Genomic DNA, 22076 nt, shown 5'->3' on the forward strand with positions numbered 1-22076 from the left:
TAGTGGTTTCTGGGATTATTGCAGGCTGAGCATAGTGAGCCGTGTCCGGGTGGAGAGTGGTGAGAGACTAGTAGTAGGCAAAGCGAGAAGGCAAAGGTGAGGTGAGCAGACTGAATGACATGTACCTGGGCGCGTAGTGGGGCAGGGTCAACAGCAGGCGACAGCGATGCAAGTGCAAGTCCATGGCCTCTGGCAGAGCATGCAGAAGACGCCCAGCTGTGGCGGGCGATTTAAAGACGGCGGTGCCTGAGCAAGAGGGTTTTCGTGCTTGGCGATGTTGGTCCCAGGGTCCACCGTGGGGTGCGAGGCTGTAAGTAAGCTGATGCTGTGGGCTGGAGATTGGCGGGGTGGCGTGCATGTACCGATTGACCGTCGGCATAAACCAACGTGTCACTCCTTGATGCTCTTGCCGCGTATCTTACGGCGGTCCCACGCGATAGCCGCTGCATGTGTAGCTGCAAAGTCGCCATTCTCCTCCACCAGACATCTTCACGCTTCTGCCGCCCTGCGTGCCATCGACATGGCCAAAGTAGATACATCCCACCGGCTGGCAGAGCTCCGCAAGCTCATGAAGGAGCGCAATGTCGACATCTACAGTACGCCTGCGCCCCCCAACAAGGCTGCAAATGGGTCGCTGACATTATGCAGTGGTGCCCTCCGAAGACAGCCATCAGAGCGAGTACATTGCCCCGTGTGACGCCCGCCGAGGTCAGAACAGGACCCCCGCTACTCGTCGTATCCCACCCTATTGACCCTTCCTAGCATATATCAGTGGCTTCACTGGCTCCGCTGGCTATGCAGTCATCACACATGAGAAGGCAGCCCTCTCGACAGACGGACGTTATTTCAACCAGGCCGAGAAGCAGCTGGACAGCAACTGGGAGCTGCTGAAGCAGGGCATACAGGACGTGCCTACCATCCAAGAGTGGACCGCAGACCAGGCCGAGGGAGGCAAGGTTGTTGGCGTCGACCCGAGCGTAGTCACAGCAGCAGACGCCCGTAAACTTGCGGACAAGATCAAGAAGAAGGGCGGCGAGTACAAGGCTGTTGACGAGAACTTGGTCGATTTGGTATGGGGCGCAGAGAGACCAGCTCGCCCAAGTGAAAAGGTCATTGTCCAGCCCGACAAGTACGCTGGCAAGAGCTTTAGCGACAAGATTGAGGATCTACGAAAGGAGCTGGACAAGAAGAAGAGCCTGGGTTTTGTTGTGTCCATGCTTGACGAGGTCGCGTGGCTCTTCAACCTCCGTGGCAGCGAGTACGTGTGCCATGAAGCCAAGTTAAAGAACCCAAACTGACGTCGCACAGCATTCCTTACAACCCAGTCTTCTTCTCGTACGCCGTCATCACACCCACCGCCGCTACACTCTACGTCGACGACAGCAAGCTACCCGAAGACGTCAAGAAGCACCTGGGCGACAAAGTCACCATTCGTCCATATGAAGAAATTTTTGGCGATGTCACCGCACTAAGCAAGGAGCTCTCTGCAACAAGCGAAAAGGACGCTACACCCAAGAAGTTCCTGACCTCGAACCGGGCTTCATGGGCGCTCAACAAGGCCCTCGGTGGTGAAGACAAGGTCGAGGAGACGCGGAGTCCAGTCGGAGATGCCAAGGCAGTCAAGAACGAGGTCGAGCTGGAAGGCATGCGACAGTGTCATATCCGCGACGGAGCTGCATTAAGTGAATACTTTGCCTGGCTAGAGGACCAGCTGATCAACAAAAAGGCTACGCTGGACGAAGTCGATGCTGCTGACAAGCTGGAGGAGATTCGCAAGAAGCACGACATGTTCATGGGTCTTTCCTTTGATACCATTTCGTCAACAGGCCCAAATGCGGCAGTCATACACTACAAGCCAGAGAAGGGTGCATGCTCAGTCATTGACCCCAAAGCCATCTACCTCTGCGACTCTGGAGCGCAATACCGTGATGGCACTACAGATACCACGCGGACACTGCACTTTACAGAGCCAACCGAGATGGAGCGCAAAGCATACACACTCGTGCTAAAAGGTAACATGGCTCTCGAGCGCGTCAAGTTTCCAAAGGGCACGACTGGCTTCGCTTTGGATTCGTTAGCTCGCCAATTTCTGTGGGCGGAGGGCCTTGATTACCGTCACGGCACAGGACATGGTGTCGGGTCGTTTCTAAATGTTCATGAGGGGCCGATTGGGATCGGCACAAGGGTACAATATTCGGAGGTCTCATTGGCCGTCGGAAACGTCGTGTCCGACGAGCCCGGATACTACGAGGATGGAAAGTTCGGAATCCGAATCGAGAATATGGTCATGGTCAAGGAAGTCGAAACCAAACACAAATTTGGCGACAAGCCGTATCTCGGTTTCGAGCATGTGACAATGACACCTCATTGCCGCAACTTGGTTGACATGAGCCTGCTCACAGAGGACGAAAAGGCGTTTCTCAATGACTACCACAAGGAAGTGTATGAGAAGACGAGCAAGTTCTTCGAGAACGACGCCTTGACATTGGAGTGGTTGAAGCGCGAGACGGCACCATACTAGAAAAGTAGTGTAACAAGCAATCAGGAAGATAGTCTTGAGGACAACAAGGTAGCCAGTAGTCTGTGGCTCGGCATTGGCATTAGCACATGCACATACGTTCTCACAGGTGCAGCGTTGGTACGATACATACTAGGCATGGAGTAAGCATGGGCCTTGACATTCTGCAGCATCGTCCAGGGTCTTCTGGTGGCCACAGACCCACTCGGACCGAAAGCTCATCAGGTGAGTTACTAAGTGTACACTAATATTTGCAGTAATGTATGCAATGTCTCCAGTCCGGTACCGCACCATGAACTCATGGAGAGAGACGGGCTCCGGTGGCCCAAGGCCATGACGGCAATTAACGGCCATGGCAGTCAGCAAGGCCGAGAGCGTGATTGGACGGCCAGAACAGGGCGTGTGTCAAAGGGCGCATGGTGGGGTCTAGAAGGCCGCGGGTGATGGCGGGGCAAGCTCCGAGCTGTGCTAAGGATGGCGGGATAGAGGGACCTTGGTAAGGCAAAAAAAATATTGCGATGCCCGCGGGTACATGTACAGGTAATACATTTGTTTCGACGTTGACTCACGATCTTACCTGGGATTTTCCTAAACGACTTTGATTGCCTATTGTGGCCTTGGGCGGTATTACTTGACTACTAATTAGCTCTTTCTTTCTCTTGCTTTATATCTCTCTCTTCCTCTTTGTTTCTTGAATCATCCCACTGTCAGATTCAATTCCTATACCTGTCATCTTTTTTTCTTCTCCAAACGACGCAATGGCAACTGAACTCCCCACCACCAATGGCAACCGCGCCCAAGATGGCGAGAATAACTTTGCTGTCAAGGCCGGATTGGCACGTATGCTGAAGGGCGGAGTCATTATGGACGTTGTCAATGCTGAGCAAGTATGTCAATTCCTTCTCTCGAGCCCGGGGATTTCCCATGGACACAAGTATGAAGCAGTCTGGTTAACCACATGATGTACACAGGCACGGATAGCAGAAGAAGCCGGAGCCTCAGCCGTCATGGCCCTTGAGCGTGTCCCCGCCGACATTCGCGCTCAAGGCGGCGTAGCACGCATGAGCGACCCCAAGATGATTAAGGAAATCATGGACACGGTCACCATCCCCGTCATGGCCAAAGCCAGAATTGGTCATTTCGTTGAATGCCAGGTAAGTCTATATTCCCTCCCCCTGTATCTACCCCCTCTAAACGCAACCAATTCGCTGACAGTCGACACAACTAGATCCTCGAAGCCCTCGGCGTAGACTACATCGACGAATCCGAAGTCCTGACCCCCGCCGACGCCGTGCACCACGTCTCCAAGCACCCCTTCCGCATCCCCTTTGTCTGCGGCTGCCGCAACCTCGGCGAAGCCCTACGCCGCATTTCCGAAGGCGCCGCTATGATCCGCACAAAAGGCGAGGCGGGAACCGGCGACGTCATCGAAGCTGTGCGCCACATGCGCAGCGTGAACGCGGAAATTGCCCGCGCGAAGAACATGTCAGAGGAGGAGCTGCGGGTTTATGCCAAGGAACTCCAGGTTGACTATGCGCTTCTCAAGGAGACTGCTAAGCTGGGACGGCTTCCCGTTGTCAACTTTGCAGCGGGCGGTGTGGCGACACCCGCGGATGCGGCGCTCATGATGCAGCTAGGCTGCGATGGCGTGTTTGTGGGATCTGGCATTTTCAAGTCGGGAGATGCGGCCAAGAGGGCCAAGGCGATTGTGCAGGCGGTCACGCATTATAATGATCCCAAGGTGTTGATGGAGGTTAGTATGGATTTGGGCGAGGCGATGGTCGGGATTAACTGTAGTTCCATGGCGGAGGAGGAGAAGCTGGCGAAGAGGGGGTGGTAAGCTCAGATAGGAGAAAAGAAAGGGGGGGGGGGTGTATGTATATGAAGGGGATTGATATGGCGTTTTCTTGTTCTATTCAATAAAAATGGAGGAGGGGGATGTAGTATAGAAAGATGAAAAATGGTCGAGTGGGATACTCCTGACTCCGATTCAACATTTTGCTTGTTCTTCTTGTCTTGCATTCTGAGTCGTCTCGTTCTTTTCATCGGATGACACATTGCTCATTTGAACAGTTCTCATCACTATATCAAACCATGTCAAACCACAAATCACGTCATTCTCAAGGCCGAGGCAAAGCGAGTAGACAGACAAACACGGTCACAACATGAACAAAGACACACATACTACAAACACGGTGGACTTTTGTTGTTTACATTGAGCTACCTGTAATCAAAACTGCAAACGGTGCAGATATGCCCATGCAGCAGACAGTGAACCCGCACCCTCACTGTTTATAACCGACTAGTGGCCACTAGTGATGTTTACCAAGAGGGCGTCACCTTGTCACACCCATGGAAAATAGAAATGATTCATAACCGTCAAACTCCGCTGCGCCAGAGACAAACCCACTCATAGCAGCGCATGGCCCAAACCTACCCGCCGTGACTGCCGGTAGCAAGGCATACAAGAGGTAAGAAAGATTCAGTCAAGAGACTTGGGTCTTTGTTATCTTAGCGGTCCTCGGCCCACTCGTTCTCCCGGCGGATTTGCTCCTCCTCCTCGGGGGTGAAGTCGTTCTGAATGTTGAACGTCTTACGGATCTCATCGGGCGACTTTCCCTTGATCATGTTGGCGACCGTCTTGCAGCCAACATCGAGGAGGGCCTTAATGTCGAGGTAGTTGGCGGCGAGGATAATCTCAAAAAGCATCTCTTGGTCGACCTGCATGAACTTCTGGTCCCACTCGTCAATGTCGGTTGACTTCTTGCGCGAGTCCGAGTCGTCGTCCTGGGTGGCGGGTGGGTCGTTCTTGTGGTGAGTGCACCACTCGAGCACCTTCTTCATAACGGCTTCATTTACCTGGGAGCTGTCAGCGGTGATTGCTTAGGCAGGTGGTAGTGTGGCATACATTAGGGATGGGGATGGACTCGTCGGATTCACCACCAAGATCCTCGAGCAAGTTCTTGATCAGGATGGAGCGCTCGGCAACGGGGCGCTCGACTTGCATGTTGACGCCATCAGAGGTGGTGATGCTGATGAGCTTGACACCTTCGGCATTAGTGGAAGCCATTGTAGTAGGCGTTGGGGGAGGTGGTGTAGAGTAGACGTGTAAGTGGGGTAAGCTGTGGCTGGGGTGGAGATGAAGTGCGCAGAGCCAGAAGTCAATGGGCTACTGGTCGGAGCAAGTGGGTTGGTGGTATTGGGAGAGGCAAAGAAGGCGACGGCGGGGGGTTATATAGAGACGGGGTGTTTGTAGGTTTGCGCACAGAAGAGAGGTAAGTAAGAGAAAGGCAACTATGATGGTCGCTCGTCCGCCGCCGCCAGCCAGAGGCGAGCTTAGGCCAAGCCGTCCCAATCAGGCCCAAGCGCAAGGCTGCCGTCGCCAAAGACACCCTTTGCCCCTGCCACCGACACATAGCGCGTGAAGGGAGCATTGTCAACTTCGCTACCACTACTATTCACACGGGATGCGCCTTTGATTGACACGGACTTGGGCCTTTGTCTCTGTGCATGGCTGCTCGAAACGGCTTCGGTTTGCGCCTTGTTTGCGGATGCTCGCAGGCTGCACGGTGCTGCGGCGCTGGAGCCAGCGGAGCCCTGTGGATGAGGGGTCTCCCCTCCCTCTCCGCGCGACGACGAGAGCAGATACTGGGGCCGTACTGGGGCCGGTAGAAGTAGCCAGAAGGCCGATTTTTGGAGTCGAATGGCGCAACCGAAACAAAGGATGCCTGGCTAACCGTGTCCTGTACTATGTAGATACGTATGTATTGCGCATATGTAGTTATGTACTATGAGTTCAACATGTCTGCCATTGAGCGACGTCCCGCTATGACGAACGCGTCGACCGTGGTATTTTCAAGTCGTTCACAGAGAAGCCAACTGTGTCTCTGCAGAAATACATGCACACATGGTATTACAAACAGGTGTTCATTCATCTACACCAGGATCCCGGTCATGACAGGAGCAGGTACACCATTGATGTTCTGCCACGTGACGGCGCTGGCCGAGGATGCGAGCTGGCTGCCTGGCTGCCTGACTGCCTGACTGCCACTGGCCCATCTGATCAAGCCGCCTGACAGCAGTCTCATCTCTCGACTCTGCTCTCCAGCCTGCCATGAACTCGGACCGTCTTTGCACTCCAAGACCCATGTCTGACAACATTCACGCCTTGCACCAATTATGACAGTCGGCTCCCCCTTATCCGCATCCAACTTCTTGGTTGACATAGGCCTGCACTAAAACATGCGTTGGCCTCACTTTTGCGCAAACAATCACTCCACCACAAAAGATATGCCCTTGTGCGACGTGGCCATTACACACTCCGGCTTCCCCATACTGCTGTCATCATGTGGCGGAGAGTCTACTTTCTCCTCATTCTAGTCCGCATCTACTTTGCCCTGTCGCCCAGTTACCTGCACCCTGACGAGAACTTCCAGGGCCCAGAGGTTGTTGCTGGTATGCCTGCCCTGCCCTGCCCTGCCCTGCCCTACGCAAACTTGTGGCCCCTCACACTGACAATTACCAGGACGCGTCTTCTCCTACCCCGTCCACGAAACATGGGAATTCACCTCGGACCACCCCATTCGTAGCACCTTCCCACTATGGCTTGCATACGGCTGGCCCATGTACATCCTGCGCTGGCTATGGGAGGGCTCTGGAAATGACGTTTCGCCGTCCGTCGTCTACTGGACACTGCGCGTGCTCATGCTGTCGCTGAGCGTTGTCATGGAGGATTGGGCAATCCACGAGTTGGTTGCGTCGCCCCGCGCCCGACGCATCGCCGTGGTGCTGGTCGCATCCTCGTACGTGACATGGACTTTCCAGACGCATACGTTTTCAAACAGCCTCGAAACATTATTGGTGCTCTGGAGTCTGGTTTTGATCCAGAGAATCACTGGCGATAAGGTATGGCTACGTCAGCCATTCGCCTACCTAGCATATGCAGCTAACCAGACTTGCAGAAACGCTCCGGCATACTAGCCTCGTCCATCTTGGGCTTCATGGCCGTCGTCGGCATATTCAATCGCATTACCTTTCCAGCATTTCTGGTTCTGCCTGCTACAACACTGCTACCGCACTTCCAACGCAAGTCAGTCTACTCCTCGTTCGCGCCACTCGGACTATACTGATATCCGCAGGCCATTTTCGCTAGTCTTCTTGGCTGCATTCGCTCTTGCGACAGTCTTCCTTGCCGTCTGTATTGACACGGCCTTTTATACCCCAGGCGAATTTACCTTTTCAAAAGTATTTACTACTCCCGTCATTACGCCCTTCAACAACTTTCTCTACAACTCCCAGCCCGAGAATCTCGCCCAACATGGCATACATCCGCGGTATCAGCACTTGCTGGTCAACCTCCCTCAACTACTCGGGCCTGCCATTCCGCTCCTGTTCTTCCTGCGCAAAGCGCACATCACCATGAACCTGATATCAGCCCTGTCTGGTGTCGCTCTGCTCAGCATCTTCCCGCACCAAGAGGCTCGCTTCTTGTTGCCCGCAGTACCCTTGGTCCTGTCCTCGATACGCGTACCGAACCCGCCCTTCAAAAAGCCTTGGATAGCGGCGTGGGTCATCTTCAATGTAGCCTTGGGATTATTGATGGGCGTATATCATCAAGGCGGCATCGTGCCTGTACAGATCAATATTGCCAAGACCAACGAAACTATCAGCCATGCGTTTTGGTGGAAAACCTACAGTCCACCTACCTGGTTATTAAACGGCAAGAATGAAGAACTCAAGACTGTGGATTTGATGGGCTGCCCGGGTGAGCAGATGCTCGAAAGAGTAAAGGAAGCGCTACCGCCTTGTCGGACTCGAAAACCTCCGCGGATCGAGGATCAAGGTGCTACGTATCTTGTGGCACCACGGTCTGCCTATTTTTTGAAGCCATATCATGACGCAACCAAGCAGAATGATGTTCGGCTAGAAGAAGTGTGGAGCTACCGACAGCACCTCAACCTAGACGACATGGATTTCGCCGACGACGGCGTTTGGAACACCCTCAACCGTGTTATTGGCGATCGAGGCCTGGTAGTGTGGAAGGCCACCCGTAACTGCTCGACCCTCTCTTAGCGAGATACAGTCATTTTTACTCGCACGTCACATGATATGAAATGATGTCAGTGCGAGTGTAGGGGTGTCTGGTAGACTCAATGTTATACGGGGGTCGGGGATTTATAAACTTTCACGATACCTGGTAGACACTAAGCTATTGGGAGCACAGGGAGTTGTAAACTTTCACCTTGGCTTCTTCTTTTTTACTCCACGTTTTCATGTCCCATATCTAGATACCCGCTACATAGCTCACAGATAATACTGAACAATGGCAGGGACGAGAATCCCAACGTCTGGAATCGACTTTTCCGTGTCTTTTATCTTGCGTGATGATTGTGGTTTTGACTAATAATACATATTCCTACACTGCGTCTCTCGCAGAAGAAGAAGACGAAGCATCAATCTACGACCTAGATACAACTCTCCCTTTTCTCCATCAACCAGAGCCTACAAGGCCCCACCAAGTACCCGTACCGCCCACATCGCCAACCTCACATTCATCCCCACCTTCCTCTCCTCCTTCTCAAACTCCCTCTCATCAACCCTCTTCGCATGCTCCCCCAACCACTTCACTTCCTCGCCCAACCGCCTCCTCAACCCCGGGTCAGTCGTAGAAATTATAACATTGGCCTCGAGATCGAGTTCGTACGCGCGCTTCGTGTAGTTCGAGGACCCGATGACCGTTAGACACGGGTCGGTATCAGCATTCTCCTTAGCCGACGACGACGACGCCGACTGAGAAGAAGAGGAGGAGGAGGAGGAGGGTAAAGCAACCCAAATCCCCTTGGCATGATACGTCCAACCCCCCTCCTCCCCCACCATCCCCTTCCTCCACTCCTTCAGCACAATACTATCACTCAAACCCTGATATTTCACCTGCCTTAGGAACATCTTGGCCAAATGCGTATACGCAGCTGGCAACATACCGCTTACACCTTTAGAGCCGTAGAATCCGTTTGCGTGCGGGTGCGCGGTTAGCACTGTGCCCGAGGCGGGGCGTGTGGCGAGGAGTAGGCGCCGGAAGGAAGGGGTCATGTTGAAGTAGCCAGCTGTGAAGGTCCAGGTGCTTGGGGTGTGGGCGAGGGTGGTGAGAAGCGAGGTTAGGGCGGGGAGTTCGCTTGAGGAGGGGAGGAGTGGGACGAGGGAGAGGATGGGATGGATTGTCGTCGTTGTTGAATCCGAGCTTTGTTGCGAGGAAGAAGGGGGTGAGTTCGCGGGTGTAAGGAGATGCGATAGATGCTTCTCTGCTGCTTTTCTGTACAAAGACGGGTTCGAGAGGGGATTCGGACCCGCGTTGGAAGATGGCCAGGCCATCTGGTATCCTCCTGCGCCCTCCGCGTCAGACGGCTGGATGTCGAAACTCAGTGCGGACACGCCGTCGTGGATCTTGGCAAAGTACGAAGTTAATTCTGCAGAGCGGAATAGATGGTAGCGGTCCTGGCGGTTGGTGAAGTAGTCTTCGCTGAGGTTCGCGCCGCTCATGATGATTTCGTCGTCGATGCCGTAGAGTTTCATGTGCTGGAGGCCCCAGCCTTCGTTGATGCGTTTGGGGATGTATTTTTTACGGACACCGGTGAGGTTGGGTGTGTGGTACATGCGTATTTGGACTCTTTCTGCGCCGAATTCTGTGATTAGAGGGGCGAGGAGCGAGGCCGTGGATGGGTTGGGGGTTTCTCGGGTCCCGCGTAAGGCGTCTGTTAGGAATGAGACGTGGAGATTGGGGTTTTTAGCGAGGGCCGCGCGGATGGTGCTGATGAGGTCGTGTTCTGTTTTGCCAATGTAGAGGGTGCTGAGGTAGACTCTATGTTGGGCTTTCGAGATTTTGTCCTGGGGCGGGTTAGTGGGATTGGAATGGTGAGTGTTGAGTTGTGCTGTCTCACGTATTTCCTATGGCATATCTTCTAAAGCTACTGAACCGAGAAGAAGTGAGACGCTACTACGTAGCTCATCTTTGGGAGTATTTCCTTGACATTAAGAAATAGGAGGTACATTCGTAAGAGTCCCGATGACCAAGAAGACAGTTCCTCTGATATTGTAGAAATTTACGAAAAAAGAGAATGAAGCAAATATTTACAAAACAACCGAGCATCTGATACATGCTTGACAAGCAAAGGTGAACATAAGAGAAAGAAATATCAACCTACCTTCAGCGTTTGATAAAACTCAGCAGGCGTCTGAATAATCTGAATTTGCTCGGGCTGCATTTCAAACCTCGGAGCAATCTTATCCAGATCCGAAGTAATCGTCGCCAGCATCGCCGCCTGGCTCTGCGGCACCTGCGACGTCATTCCCGCAGTCGAGGTCGAATACCTCCTCGTCGTCTTGGTCAGTCTGCCAGGAAGACAAAATGCCCTTTTTCCCGCAATCCGGGGCGCTTGAATTCTTAACAGGCCTCGACTTATCATCGTCCCGGAAACCCTCGCTGCACACTGTCGAAAAATTGATATACGTTGAAGTCTTGAAGTATCAACATCGGATGCACTTTAGGAAACGAAGGACATCATCGCGCTAGCTCAGAAAAAGGTATAGCGTGAGCGACAGTCTTGGCATCATCAATCACGCCTCAGCGACGTCCGACGAGCGGGCAACCAGCGACCATCAACCAGCTCGCACCACAGCCGCCATGTCGACGCTCATGAGAACGCTGCGCAACCTGCGCCGGATCGGAATTAAGGCAAGCTCTCTACCCTAGCTTCATTGTCGCAGTAGCATCATCACTAACTATGACCTAGGATTATGCTCACCAAATGGCGGTACGCTCATGAAATTCCCCCTCCTTCAATTGCCTCCTCCCCGGAATACAAACTGATGGATCCGCTTCTCGCTTGTAATAGAATATCGGTACGCCTTTTTCGCACACGGCTATCTGTGCAATTGGACACAAGAGAACGTGGGGGGACTGATGTATTGCAGGTGATACCAAAGCCGGAACCTTGATTGGCACGGATAGATATGGCAACAAGTACTTTGAGAATCTGGAGGAGGAGCTGCCGCGTAAGGATTACCATTATCTCGACTGGGGGAACCTGTAAGAAAGGAACAATGGTGGCTAATCGCATGAGACAGTGCGAACACGTTGGGTAGACTACAAGGATAAGGAGTTTGATCCGTAAGTTTTCGCCTGTATAGGACGCGGTAGCCATATTAACGCGCAATCATACAGTTCTCAGATCGAGCCCGGATGGTACGTTTTCTTCCTGTATTAGTCATTACAGAGGGGCATCTTCTGACTTTGGGGGTTGTAACAGGCACGCTTGGATGTCATACATGGTCGACAAGTCACCAGCCGTAGACCCGCTTCTGCAGCGTCAGGTCCGCGTTTGGGAGCCAAAAGAGCACAGGCCTACCCTTACTTGGAGTCGATCTGGATACAAGCCTTACAGCACGTACGTTCTACATTTCTGTCCATTTTTTTGTAATCTTTTGCGCCTGATTCTCTTGTTTTGCTGACTTATGCAAATAGCGTCAAGAACAAGTATTCCCCATGGACCCCCGTAGCCAAGCCTCGTGCGTAGATAGGGAAATCACCATTAGTCTCACTTATGCAAAATCGTCAAAGCCCCTAGTTCTTCATTCATCACGTATGTAGTTCTTGGAAGTTATATGTGGCTGTTTTCTTCCTTGTCGGCAATCCATCTTACATAAGATCAAAACTGTGGCGTGCGTATTTGTTTTATTAGGCTGAAGGCGGGGGGGATAGTGATCAGCTCACGACCCCAAAACTACTAAGATTCCCAACATGAGATTGTTCTTTTGCGATTTACGTCTTGGTATTGCGAAAAAAAGTGATGGGAGTGATATTGATTGATTATTCATGAGGGTAGAAAATAAGACCACATCACATAATCATACATTCTATCGCTACCATTTCTTGGTCTTGAGAAAGAGAACCATACAACGTTCTCTCCATGTAAAACCCCCCAATTCGTCTACGTCGAGGGAAGAAAAAAAAAGGCCACCTTGACGTTTCTACGCTTCTTCCAAGCTCTTAAGCAGCAAGGGAAGGAGAACCGACTTGTTGTACTCCCAAAGAATACTGCTATCCTGACCCCTCCACGCAGCACCCGTATAAAATGTACTGAACTGGCCCTGCAGCGCATTCATCCGGTCGTAGAAGCCATCTAAGATGTCCTGGGAAGAGACCTGTAGGTAAAAGGGGACGTGGGAATTCGTGACAATGACCTCGGGCTGAGTCTGAGTAAAGTTTGCATTCGCCCGGTTGACAGTCTGGAGGCGTTTGAGGTCGGCGATGATGAAGGCCTTGATTTGGTCGTCGGTGTATGCGTAGGCGGCGGTTGAGCGTTCGATTTGGTAGAAGAATGTCGTGTGGCCGGGGATACCGCTGGGGCCGGCGAAGATGGCAGCGGGTAGGTCGGGGATACCGAGGGGACTATTGGGGTTGATGTTGTCTACCTCGAGGTCTGGCAAGCCGCTGTTCTTGAGGATGAGGCTGTAGTAGCCAGCGTTGAGCCACTTGCTGAAGACGTTGCGCTCGGCTTGCGTGGGGTTGAATTCCTTGAGGTTTTCTAGGCGAGGAGGAATGGAAATCAGAAGTTTCTTTGCGCAAACGTACTTGATGCCCTCGGGTGTCTGGACGACGAGTTCGACGCCGGACTGCTTGCGTTCTGAGGCAACGACGCGAGAAGAGAGCCAGATGCTGTTGCTTTCGGCGAGCTCAGCCCCGGCCTTGAGGTAGAGCTCGCTGTTGTTCCTGCGTGCAGTCGTCACGAAGCCCGGTCCTCCGATTTGCTGAATCAGGGGCAAGCCAAGTACACGGGCAAATTCAACAACGGGGATGGTCATGGGGTTACCAATACCGGTGTTGAGTCGAGTAAAGAGTGGGATGGCTGCCTCGATGCCGAGCTGCTGGACTAGTTGACCAAAGGGCATGGCCAATTCTTCGGGCACAGGCCTGGGCAAGAACATGCCAGCAGCGAGCTGAGGGTACTTGGACAAGAAGGTAGCATACTTCTGAAGTGCTTGACCGAAGGCTTGCTGGCTACCTTGCTGAACAGTGATGTTGAGGATAGCGCCTGACTTGAAGTCGACAAACATGTTTGAGCCAGCAGTAGTCACCCCGGGGGCTAGTGGGATATTGAAGCGCCGGAAGTATTGGTTGACAAGAGTATTATTGTGCCATATGTTGACACCGTTGTCTGTAGTCAAACCAGTAGCTGGATCGGTATAAGTGTGTGTGTGACCGCCTGGAATAGTCTTGGCCTCAATAACAATGACAGATTTGCCAGCGTCCTTGAGTAAGATGGCGGCGTTGGTTCCAGAGGAGCCTCCACCAATGATTGCTACATCGCGTTTGATGACGTTGCGAGTATCAACGTCAGGAGGGAGGGCCAAAGCAGGTGAGAGGCCAAAGAAGGCAACAAGTGCCGCTGCAAGCACTGTTGAAGGCTGCATTATGGGGTATAGATTATCAAGAAATAGCAAGCATGAGTGATTGCGATGATGTGGCAGATTCTCCCTGTGCGACAGATTATATTTCATTCCCTATTGTTATTCACGTTAGGGCTGAGTATCCGGAGGTGCCGTAAAAGAGACGGATCAATGTTAAAGTGTGATGAGATTTTAGTGCGTTGCCCTTGTAACTGTGATGGCTACTATCCTTGCGGTTATCCTAATGAAAACGGATGAAGTGCGTCCCGAAGTTCCATGATGGACTTGAGCAGTAAACATGGGATAAATAAGCTGCTTGAGCAATGGAGCTCTTTGTCTGAGTGTTGTAGAAATGGCACTCGGTAGCTGCCACATTTATTTAGTACCTTACAATCGAGCGGTAGGGTTACAAAGGGGCTGGAAACGAATTTGGCTTTTTTGAATTAGCAATTCCTTATTTGAATTATTAAGCCTACGCTTGGATGCACGGAATGCCTATGAATGCGGGCCCTCCTGATGATGACATGCGAAGTGAATTTACCTGTATATCAGTATAATCCCAACTGCGAACACGATCATGTCTTTGCTTCCACAAGTCCAGACTCGAACTGGGTCGATCAGTGTTTTTTTTTTCGTCGTTCAGCCTAGCTCTCATGATCTGAGTTGCTACATGGTTTGTGGAGGCTTTGGAATGCAAAGTCAGGGTGCATGCATACGCGGCAGATGGCGGCTCTCTGTCCGTGCATGGGTCAGTACTTTAGGCTTTCTTACTACCGGTCATTATTGACGGAGGCTGCGAGCCAGGCAGGCCTAGGCCTCACCACATTGAGATGGCTGGCAGCTGTTACAATGAGATTCGAAGGAGATGAACAGCTGCGCAACGGCGAGTACGCTGTGTTTATAGTTCAATCTATTGGGAATAGCTGGTGAGATTCTTGTTTTCCGGAATGGGCGGAGGAGAGGCCCAAGCCTCGCCATGGGCTGAGCCGAAGGCTCCATAAGCCGGAGACCTGTCCCATCTTCCATGCAGCGGTTATAGGCTTGTCATAGGACAAGCTTTGACAATCAGACTGCATTGACTGACGGAGATCACCAGTTCAACTGCTAAGTAAGTGAATGTGACATCCAGAAGCATACTTGTGGGGGAGCAGTGTGGTGGAGGTGACCAATGCTGCGATGTTGAAGGTCATCACTCCCAAGACACAGTCACGTGCCATCACGCCCCAATTGGTCGCAATCTTTGTTTGTCGCCTTATTTGAAGCACAGTCTTGCTGTCAGCAAGATGCGGCGCATAGTTTTTTTTTCACTCTATTTCTACTTGTTTTTTGGCGTTGTTTGACGAGCGAACGTGTCCGACTCTGTTCGTGTATGGTATAAGATGAGAGGGTGTACTTAATGTTCAGCACAGCAAGAAATGTCAAGATATCCAGGGACACACGTCTCACTCGACTCAGACACAACTAGATGAAGAGGCGTGGTTTTGGTAGAGCAGATATTGCAAGCGGTGTCACAGGTGATATGGGATGCTTATACATAGGATGCAGATGGGGCTAAGTTGTGGGGTAATCGATCACGCAGTCCCACCGTGGCGTGTGGGCCGCTACCACCGTTTGCTTGGCTGCTGTAGGTACCGTCTGCCAACTGGCGAGGCGAGACGAGGGACTATATGGAGTCGATCATGGTGGTTGGACAAGGCCGTTGTGGTGACAAGGTCGATGCTGCATCAAACAGCTGGGGGCCGGAGTTGGCCGTAGGATGGCCGAGGGCGTACACATGCAAAAGGGCGCATGGGAGTGAGTGGCCGAGGCTGCGTCTGCGCGTACGCCTGCAACGACAACAGCGATGGGGCAGATGGGACAATCTACACTACACTATACTTGTCAAATGGCGGTGGCACGTCTGGTCCGGTGGCTCTGGCAGTGTCGTCCGGTGTGGTGGTGGTGGCCAATTGGCTCAGGCGTATATCCGCAGAAGGCGTCGGATCTCCTCTGACGCCAAGCCATCATCGGTCAAAGTGCCGGATTACATCACAAACGGCCTTCGCGCTCATCAACGTCAGTGCGCATACGGAAAGGCTTTTGGGGCGACTAGTTATCGTAACAAAGGCGCGGTAAAGTCGAGCAGGCAACACCCTTCCTCTGAAATCACCGCACCAACCGTGAATCTCAGCGCCCAGAGACACTGCTGCCGTTGTTTATTTACTGCCGCGCAAGCACCTCGACACCACTGCTGCTTATATCCGTCGAGTCGCGCTGCCGCCCTCCGATGCGCTTCACCGCTCGCCGATAACGAGAGCGAGCGTGAGTGTTGAGAGCGAGTGCGCGAGGCCTGGGCGCAATTGGACACGCCCATCACCACCACTGTCGCCGCTGCGCACCGCAGGCCTCGTACAACAGCAGCCGACATCATGTTTGCCCACTGTAAAGGCCCGCTCTGGGGGATAGACGACTTCTCCACCTGTTTCGAGCGCGAGTACGTCAAACCCGCCGTTTGGCCATGCGCCACCACCACCACGAACAAAAGGCGCCAAAACTGACGCGCGCCACAGCTATCTCCAGACATTATTCCCGCTCATTATTTGCGCCATATCGCTCCTCTTCCTGCTGCGGCAGCTCTACTCGGCTGCGACAGCCTCCAAATACTACCACACATATAGCGCCCTCGACGATGCCACTAATCCCTGGTCTCTGCGAAGCCCCAACTACAATGGCGACGACGAGTATCACGATGATGCCCACGACGACCTCGACCGGCAGCAAGACCTCGCCCTCCGCCCCGTCAAGACCATGTCCACGATCGCCGCCGACAAGCCCCGCGGACAACTCACTATTGTCGTCCTTGAGGAAACCGCAGTCCTCGCCCAGCTGGGTCTACATGTCGCCATACTCGTAACCCATGCTTGGGGCACCCACGCAAAGACTGCCGCCATCGCCAGTGTCGCCGTCTGGGCTTATGTTGCTGTTCTAGCATCGCTTCGCCTGCTCTTTTCCAGCACCAGTCGCTTCTCTTTCCCACATCTCTGGTACCACACCGCCTTCATCTATGGCTGCCAATGGGTCTTCAGCATCTTGCTTTTCCGATCGGCAATCATACACCCCCGATCCGCTGTGCATCAGAAGCTGATGATTGGCGACTTCACCCTCGTTTCGCTGCTCTTCCTTATTGCCCTCTGCTCCAGAAAGGGCAACAAAACCGTACATCTTGAATACGAAGGAGATATTGCCCCAGCGCGGGAACCCATCGCTAGCGTATTCTCCCTTGCCACTTTTAGCTGGGTCGACCCCATTGTTTGGACAGGATACAAAAAGACATATGAGCTTTCAGACGTGTGGAATTTGCCTTCAAAAGACAAGGCTGCAGTCGTCATTGCAAAATACCGCCAGGTCAAGAAGACTTCGAGCTTGGCCTACCACCTTCTGAAGCATTTCAAGCGCGGTCTGCTTATCCAAGCAGGATGGGCTGCCATCTCGGGTTTCCTTACTTTCGCGCCTACACTTCTCTTGAAAGTTATCCTCGAGTATGTTGAGCAGCCAGACCTGACTCCAGCGAATGCTGCATGGTTCTATGTTATCCTACTTTTCGTCTCTGGTTCTCTATCGGCGCTGGCCGATGGACAGGCACTCTGGCTTGGCCGCAAGATCTGCATTCGGTTACGAGCCGTCATTATTGGAGAAATTTACGCAAAAGCCCTGAAACGCAGAGCGGGAGCAACCACTGACAAGGTGCTGGGCGAGGAAAAGAAGAAGCAACAAGGGTCGGATAAGCAGGATGAGCAGCCCAAGGGATTGAAGCGCATCTTCAATTTCGGCAAGAAGAAGAAGAACAAGTCTGATGCATCCGACAACGAGGACGAAGACGAATCAAAGTCAGGATCCGATGCTCAGGTCACCACTGGTGCCATCATCAACCTCATGGCTGTAGACGCTTTCAAAGTTAGCGAGATATGCGCCTATCTGCACTTTCTATGGGCAAATACACCTGTTCAAGTCGTTGTCGCTGTCTTTTTGCTCTACCGCATCTTGGGTTACAGCTCAATCGCTGGTATTGGCATGATGATCTTCCTACTTCCAGTCAACATGTATGTCGCTGGACAGTTTGCCAAAATCCAGAAGCTCATTCTCGCTGCTACCGATGCACGAATCCACACCACCAATGAGGTTCTCACCAATATTCGAATCATCAAATTCTTCGCCTGGGAGCAGCGCTTTATCGGACTGGTCAACGAGAAACGATACATCGAGCTGAAGCACCTGCGCCGTCGCTACATACTCTGGGCTGTGGCCGCTACGATATGGTCGGGCTCCCCAGTTTTGATTACATTCTTGTCCTTCTTGGTCTATACCAACGTTGAACACAAAGCCCTGATTCCATCAGTTGCTTTCACCGCTCTCTCACTGTTCCAGATTCTCAGGATTCCTCTTGATCAACTTGCAGATATGGTTGCACACGTCCAAGAATCCAAAGTATCGGTTGACCGTATTGAGGAGTATCTGATGGAACCGGAGACAGACAAGTATTCGCAGCTTATTACTCAAAAGAAGGATCAACATGGCCAGCCTTTAATTGGATTCGAGAATGGCACTTTCAGCTGGGGCGGCACAGACATGGCAGATCAAGCTGCCGCAGATGCATTTAAGCTTATCGATCTCAACGTGAGATTCCAGCCCGGCAAACTCAATGTTGTCGTCGGTCCGACTGGTTCAGGAAAGACTTCCCTGCTCATGGGTCTGCTTGGTGAGATGACAAAGCTAAAGGGTGAAGTCTATTTGCCTGGAGGAGTCAGCCGAGAAGATCTTACCCCTGATCCTGAGACTGGCCTCACGGAAAGTGTAGCTTATTGTGCTCAGCAAGCCTGGCTAGTCAATGGCACCGTCAAAGAAAACATTGTGTTCGCAAGCGAATGGGACCAGAAGCGCTACGAGGAAGTCATTGATATCTGCTGTTTGAAGCGAGATCTTGAAATTCTTGATGGTGGTGATGAAACAATTGTTGGCGAAAAGGGTGTAACGCTCTCTGGAGGCCAGAAACAACGCATCTCACTCGCTCGTGCAATGTACAGCAAAGCCCGCCATGTTCTCCTTGACGATGTCTTAAGCGCCGTTGACGCTCATACTGCCAAATGGATCTTCCACTATGCCCTCCATGGTCGACTCATGGCAAATCGAACCTGTATTCTTGTCACCCATAACGTCAGTCTCTGCCTGCCCCATGCCGAGTTCGCAGTAGTACTTGAAAACGGCCGCATAGTTGCACAAGGCACTGCAGATGAAGTCATCAGTTCTGGAAAGCTCACCGAAGATCTCACTAAATCACGGCCTGCCTCACGTGGTGCATCGAAACCACCATCTCAGGCTCCTTCAAGTGACCAAGAGGCAAACAGCGAGGCTGACAATGCCAACACCACTCTCAACGGTAAGGCTGACACTAAGAAGGTACCAGCCAGCAACAGCCAAGAAGAGACGAAAGCTGAGGGCGGCGTGAAGCTAAGTATCATCATGATGTATCTCCGAGCTATGGGCCCGTGGTACTACTGGGTTGGTGCCACTATTGCTTTCGTTGCAGCGCAGATTTCTTCCGTCTCTACAAACCTGTGGATTCGCACCTGGGCAAACGCATACGCAAACAAGGGCTACGCTGTAAATGGCAACCACCATCGCTCATCTGTCACCCATGTTCCAACGCTGAGTGGTGTCGGAACATGCATGAACAGTGGTACTTGCAGCTGGAACTTTCCATTCTTCAGTCAGCCGGAGCAGCCCTCGTACTCGTACAACGCCATGCAGACCACATTCGAGGCCTCTGACCCAGAGGTTAACTCTCTCTATTTCCTTGGCGTCTACGCCATCTTGGGAGTTGTCTTCATGCTAATCACGTTCCTGCGTGAGGGCTTCCTTTTCGGTGGTTCACTGGCAGCATCACGACGAGTGCACGAGCGCCTTATCCAAAAAGTTACGCATGCAAAGTTCCGTTTCTTTGATCAGACTCCCCTCGGTCAACTCATGAACAGATTTTCAAAGGACATTGAGGCTATCGATCAAGAAGTGGCGCCAGTGGCTATCGGTGTCGTTCATTGCTTCGCTTCCATCATTACCATTGTCGTTCTTATCTCGGTTATTACGCCTGGATTCTTGGTTGCAGCATTCTTCATTTCCATTCTCTATTTCATGATCGGCAGGTTCTATATCAATTCCTCGCGCGACCTGAAGCGATTAGAATCCGTGCACCGAAGCCCCCTTTATCAGCAGTTCGGCGAGACACTATCAGGCATGACGACTATTCGAGCCTATGGTGACGAGCGACGCTTCATTCGCGAAAACCTCAACAAGATCAACACTCAGCATCGTCCTTTCATCTATCTGTGGGCCGCTAACAGATGGCTTGCTTTCCGAGTAGACGTGGTTGGCGCTATGGTTGCTTTCTTTTCTGGAGCCTTTGTCGTCCTTAGCGTTGGGCGCATCGATGCAGGTGCAGCTGGTTTGGCACTTACCTACGCTGTTACTTTTACCGAGAACGTGCTGTGGTTTGTGCGACTTTACTCAGCTAACGAGCAAAATATGAACTCAGTTGAGCGTGTCAAAGAATACCTTGATGTAGACCAAGAAGCTCCCTCAGTCATCCCAGCCAACCGACCGCCTTCTAACTGGCCAAGCAAGGGGTCTGTAGAGTTTATCAACTACAGCACGCGATACAGGAATGATTTTGATCTTGTGTTGAAGAATTTGACCTTCAAGATCCAACCTGGAGAGAAGGTTGGTGTTGTCGGCAGGACTGGTGCTGGAAAGAGTTCTATGGCGCTTGCATTGTTCCGAGCGTTGGAGGCTGAGCAGGGTAAGATTTTGATCGACGATATCGACATTGGGTTGATTGGCCTCCACGACTTGCGCGAGAACGTCGTCATGGTACCACAAGGTAAGCTGTCTCTTGTCTTTTTTGAATATTGCGTCTTCTAACACTATCCAGACCCAACATTGTTCACCGGCACGATTCGAAGCAATCTCGATCCTTTCTCAATTTTTACCGATGAGGAGATTTATACAGCCCTGCACGAAGTCAATCTTATATCTTCACTTTCACAACCTACATCCGGCACTTCAACGCCTGTAGAACCTACCCGCCCTAGTGCTATTCAGATCCCAGTCCCCACAACTGGCGCTGTCACTGCGGATGTGAATGCAAGCTACAGTGCTGCCACCACCAACCCTGGTTCCATCCTGGCGAACCGCGACTGGGACCGAGGCGAGACTCAGGAGGATACGGTAGTGGTAATGCCCAACGGACACGCTGCTGATCAAAAGGATGTAGCAGCACAAGCTGCTATGGAGGCCGACAACAAGAACCCATTCAGGAACCTCAACTCTCCTGTCTCAGAGTCTGGTTCCAACCTCTCCCAAGGTCAACGCCAACTCTTGTGTCTTGCGCGAGCGCTCCTCAAGGCCCCCAAGGTCCTGCTCATGGACGAAGCCACAGCCTCCATCGACTACGCCACCGACGCCAAGATCCAAGAGACTATCCGCCAGATCAAAAACACGACCATCACAATCGCGCATCGTCTTCAGACCATCATTGACTACGACAAAGTTCTTGTTCTCGATCGAGGCGAGATCCTCGAATACGGCCACCCATACGATCTCGTCCGCAAAAATGGCGGCTCTTTCCGCTCCATGTGCGAAACCAGCGGCGAACTTGAGTCGCTGACAGGCACAGCCAAGACGGCATACGAAGCCAAGTATCAAACTGCTGTTACTCAGTAAACCCTCTTTCTAAAAAGGTAAGCAAAGAAAAAGTCGGTGTGTCGTTGTGTTCTTTTTTTTCTATTCGCAAGTGTGGGAGTCAACTTAAAAGGGAACGGTGACCAAAGCAAGTAACTGGGTGGCTCTTTGCGGTTTTTTTTACTGTTTTTCTTCTACTTTTCCAAATTTGTGTCAATATGGTGGGCGTGAAAGGGTGGTGGTTTCTGTTCCCTCCTCCTTCCTGTCGGAATACAGGATTGTTTCGGGGAAATGTTACAAGCGCTATCAAGTCTTGTACGTAGAGAAGCTCAATGCAAATAAAATATATCGTTCGCATAGTCGAGTCGTCATGCGAGCTATGTTATCATGATTCTTGTTCCCAGCT

The 22076-nt window shown here is 52.1% G+C and overlaps 8 protein-coding genes across 8 annotated transcripts; 5 read left to right on the plus strand and 3 right to left on the minus strand.

Annotated features, from left to right (window-relative positions):
• Positions 1 to 400: 400 nt before the first annotated feature.
• Positions 401 to 2521, plus strand: COCSADRAFT_83782 (uncharacterized protein; the record flags this gene model as incomplete). Its single annotated transcript, XM_007699131.1, has 4 exons — positions 401 to 596; positions 649 to 708; positions 763 to 1258; positions 1309 to 2521. 4 exons carry the CDS (start codon positions 401 to 403, stop codon positions 2519 to 2521), a joined length of 1965 nt encoding a protein of 654 aa, XP_007697321.1.
• Positions 2522 to 2956: 435 nt separating this feature from the next.
• COCSADRAFT_292879 (uncharacterized protein) lies at positions 2957 to 4396 on the plus strand. The gene is made up of 3 exons (XM_007699132.1): positions 2957 to 3405; positions 3490 to 3672; positions 3747 to 4396. Exons 1-3 carry the CDS (start codon positions 3277 to 3279, stop codon positions 4356 to 4358), a joined length of 924 nt encoding a protein of 307 aa, XP_007697322.1. The 5' UTR covers positions 2957 to 3276; the 3' UTR covers positions 4359 to 4396.
• A 344-nt stretch (positions 4397 to 4740) lies between these two features.
• Positions 4741 to 5822, minus strand: COCSADRAFT_137053 (uncharacterized protein). Its single transcript, XM_007699133.1, has 2 exons — positions 5427 to 5822; positions 4741 to 5377 (listed from the first exon to the last, which is right to left on the minus strand). The coding sequence occupies exons 1-2, from the start codon at positions 5586 to 5588 to the stop codon at positions 5030 to 5032; spliced, it is 510 nt and encodes a 169-aa protein (XP_007697323.1). The 5' UTR covers positions 5589 to 5822; the 3' UTR covers positions 4741 to 5029.
• A 756-nt stretch (positions 5823 to 6578) lies between these two features.
• Positions 6579 to 8872, plus strand: COCSADRAFT_111846 (glycosyltransferase family 22 protein). Its single transcript, XM_007699134.1, has 4 exons — positions 6579 to 6973; positions 7044 to 7423; positions 7480 to 7607; positions 7657 to 8872. The coding sequence occupies exons 1-4, from the start codon at positions 6865 to 6867 to the stop codon at positions 8588 to 8590; spliced, it is 1551 nt and encodes a 516-aa protein (XP_007697324.1). The 5' UTR covers positions 6579 to 6864; the 3' UTR covers positions 8591 to 8872.
• COCSADRAFT_34541 (uncharacterized protein) lies at positions 8866 to 11016 on the minus strand. The gene is made up of 2 exons (XM_007698447.1): positions 10717 to 11016; positions 8866 to 10399 (listed from the first exon to the last, which is right to left on the minus strand). Exons 1-2 carry the CDS (start codon positions 10975 to 10977, stop codon positions 9020 to 9022), a joined length of 1641 nt encoding a protein of 546 aa, XP_007696637.1. The 5' UTR covers positions 10978 to 11016; the 3' UTR covers positions 8866 to 9019.
• Positions 11017 to 11162: 146 nt separating this feature from the next.
• Positions 11163 to 12423, plus strand: COCSADRAFT_34542 (uncharacterized protein). Its single transcript, XM_007698448.1, has 8 exons — positions 11163 to 11246; positions 11305 to 11325; positions 11407 to 11413; positions 11486 to 11566; positions 11639 to 11681; positions 11736 to 11756; positions 11821 to 11958; positions 12036 to 12423. The coding sequence occupies exons 1-8, from the start codon at positions 11196 to 11198 to the stop codon at positions 12085 to 12087; spliced, it is 414 nt and encodes a 137-aa protein (XP_007696638.1). The 5' UTR covers positions 11163 to 11195; the 3' UTR covers positions 12088 to 12423.
• A 61-nt stretch (positions 12424 to 12484) lies between these two features.
• Positions 12485 to 13984, minus strand: COCSADRAFT_352760 (uncharacterized protein; the record flags this gene model as incomplete). Its single annotated transcript, XM_007699135.1, has 1 exon — positions 12485 to 13984. The coding sequence occupies one exon, from the start codon at positions 13982 to 13984 to the stop codon at positions 12542 to 12544; it is 1443 nt and encodes a 480-aa protein (XP_007697325.1). The 3' UTR covers positions 12485 to 12541.
• Positions 13985 to 16044: 2060 nt separating this feature from the next.
• On the plus strand, positions 16045 to 22058 carry COCSADRAFT_34544 (uncharacterized protein). Its single transcript, XM_007698449.1, has 3 exons — positions 16045 to 16433; positions 16510 to 20870; positions 20922 to 22058. Exons 1-3 carry the CDS (start codon positions 16369 to 16371, stop codon positions 21710 to 21712), a joined length of 5217 nt encoding a protein of 1738 aa, XP_007696639.1. The 5' UTR covers positions 16045 to 16368; the 3' UTR covers positions 21713 to 22058.
• Positions 22059 to 22076: the final 18 nt, after the last annotated feature.

Source organism: Bipolaris sorokiniana (assembly GCF_000338995.1).
Source record: "Bipolaris sorokiniana ND90Pr unplaced genomic scaffold COCSAscaffold_3, whole genome shotgun sequence".
Classification (NCBI taxonomy): domain Eukaryota; kingdom Fungi; phylum Ascomycota; class Dothideomycetes; order Pleosporales; family Pleosporaceae; genus Bipolaris; species Bipolaris sorokiniana.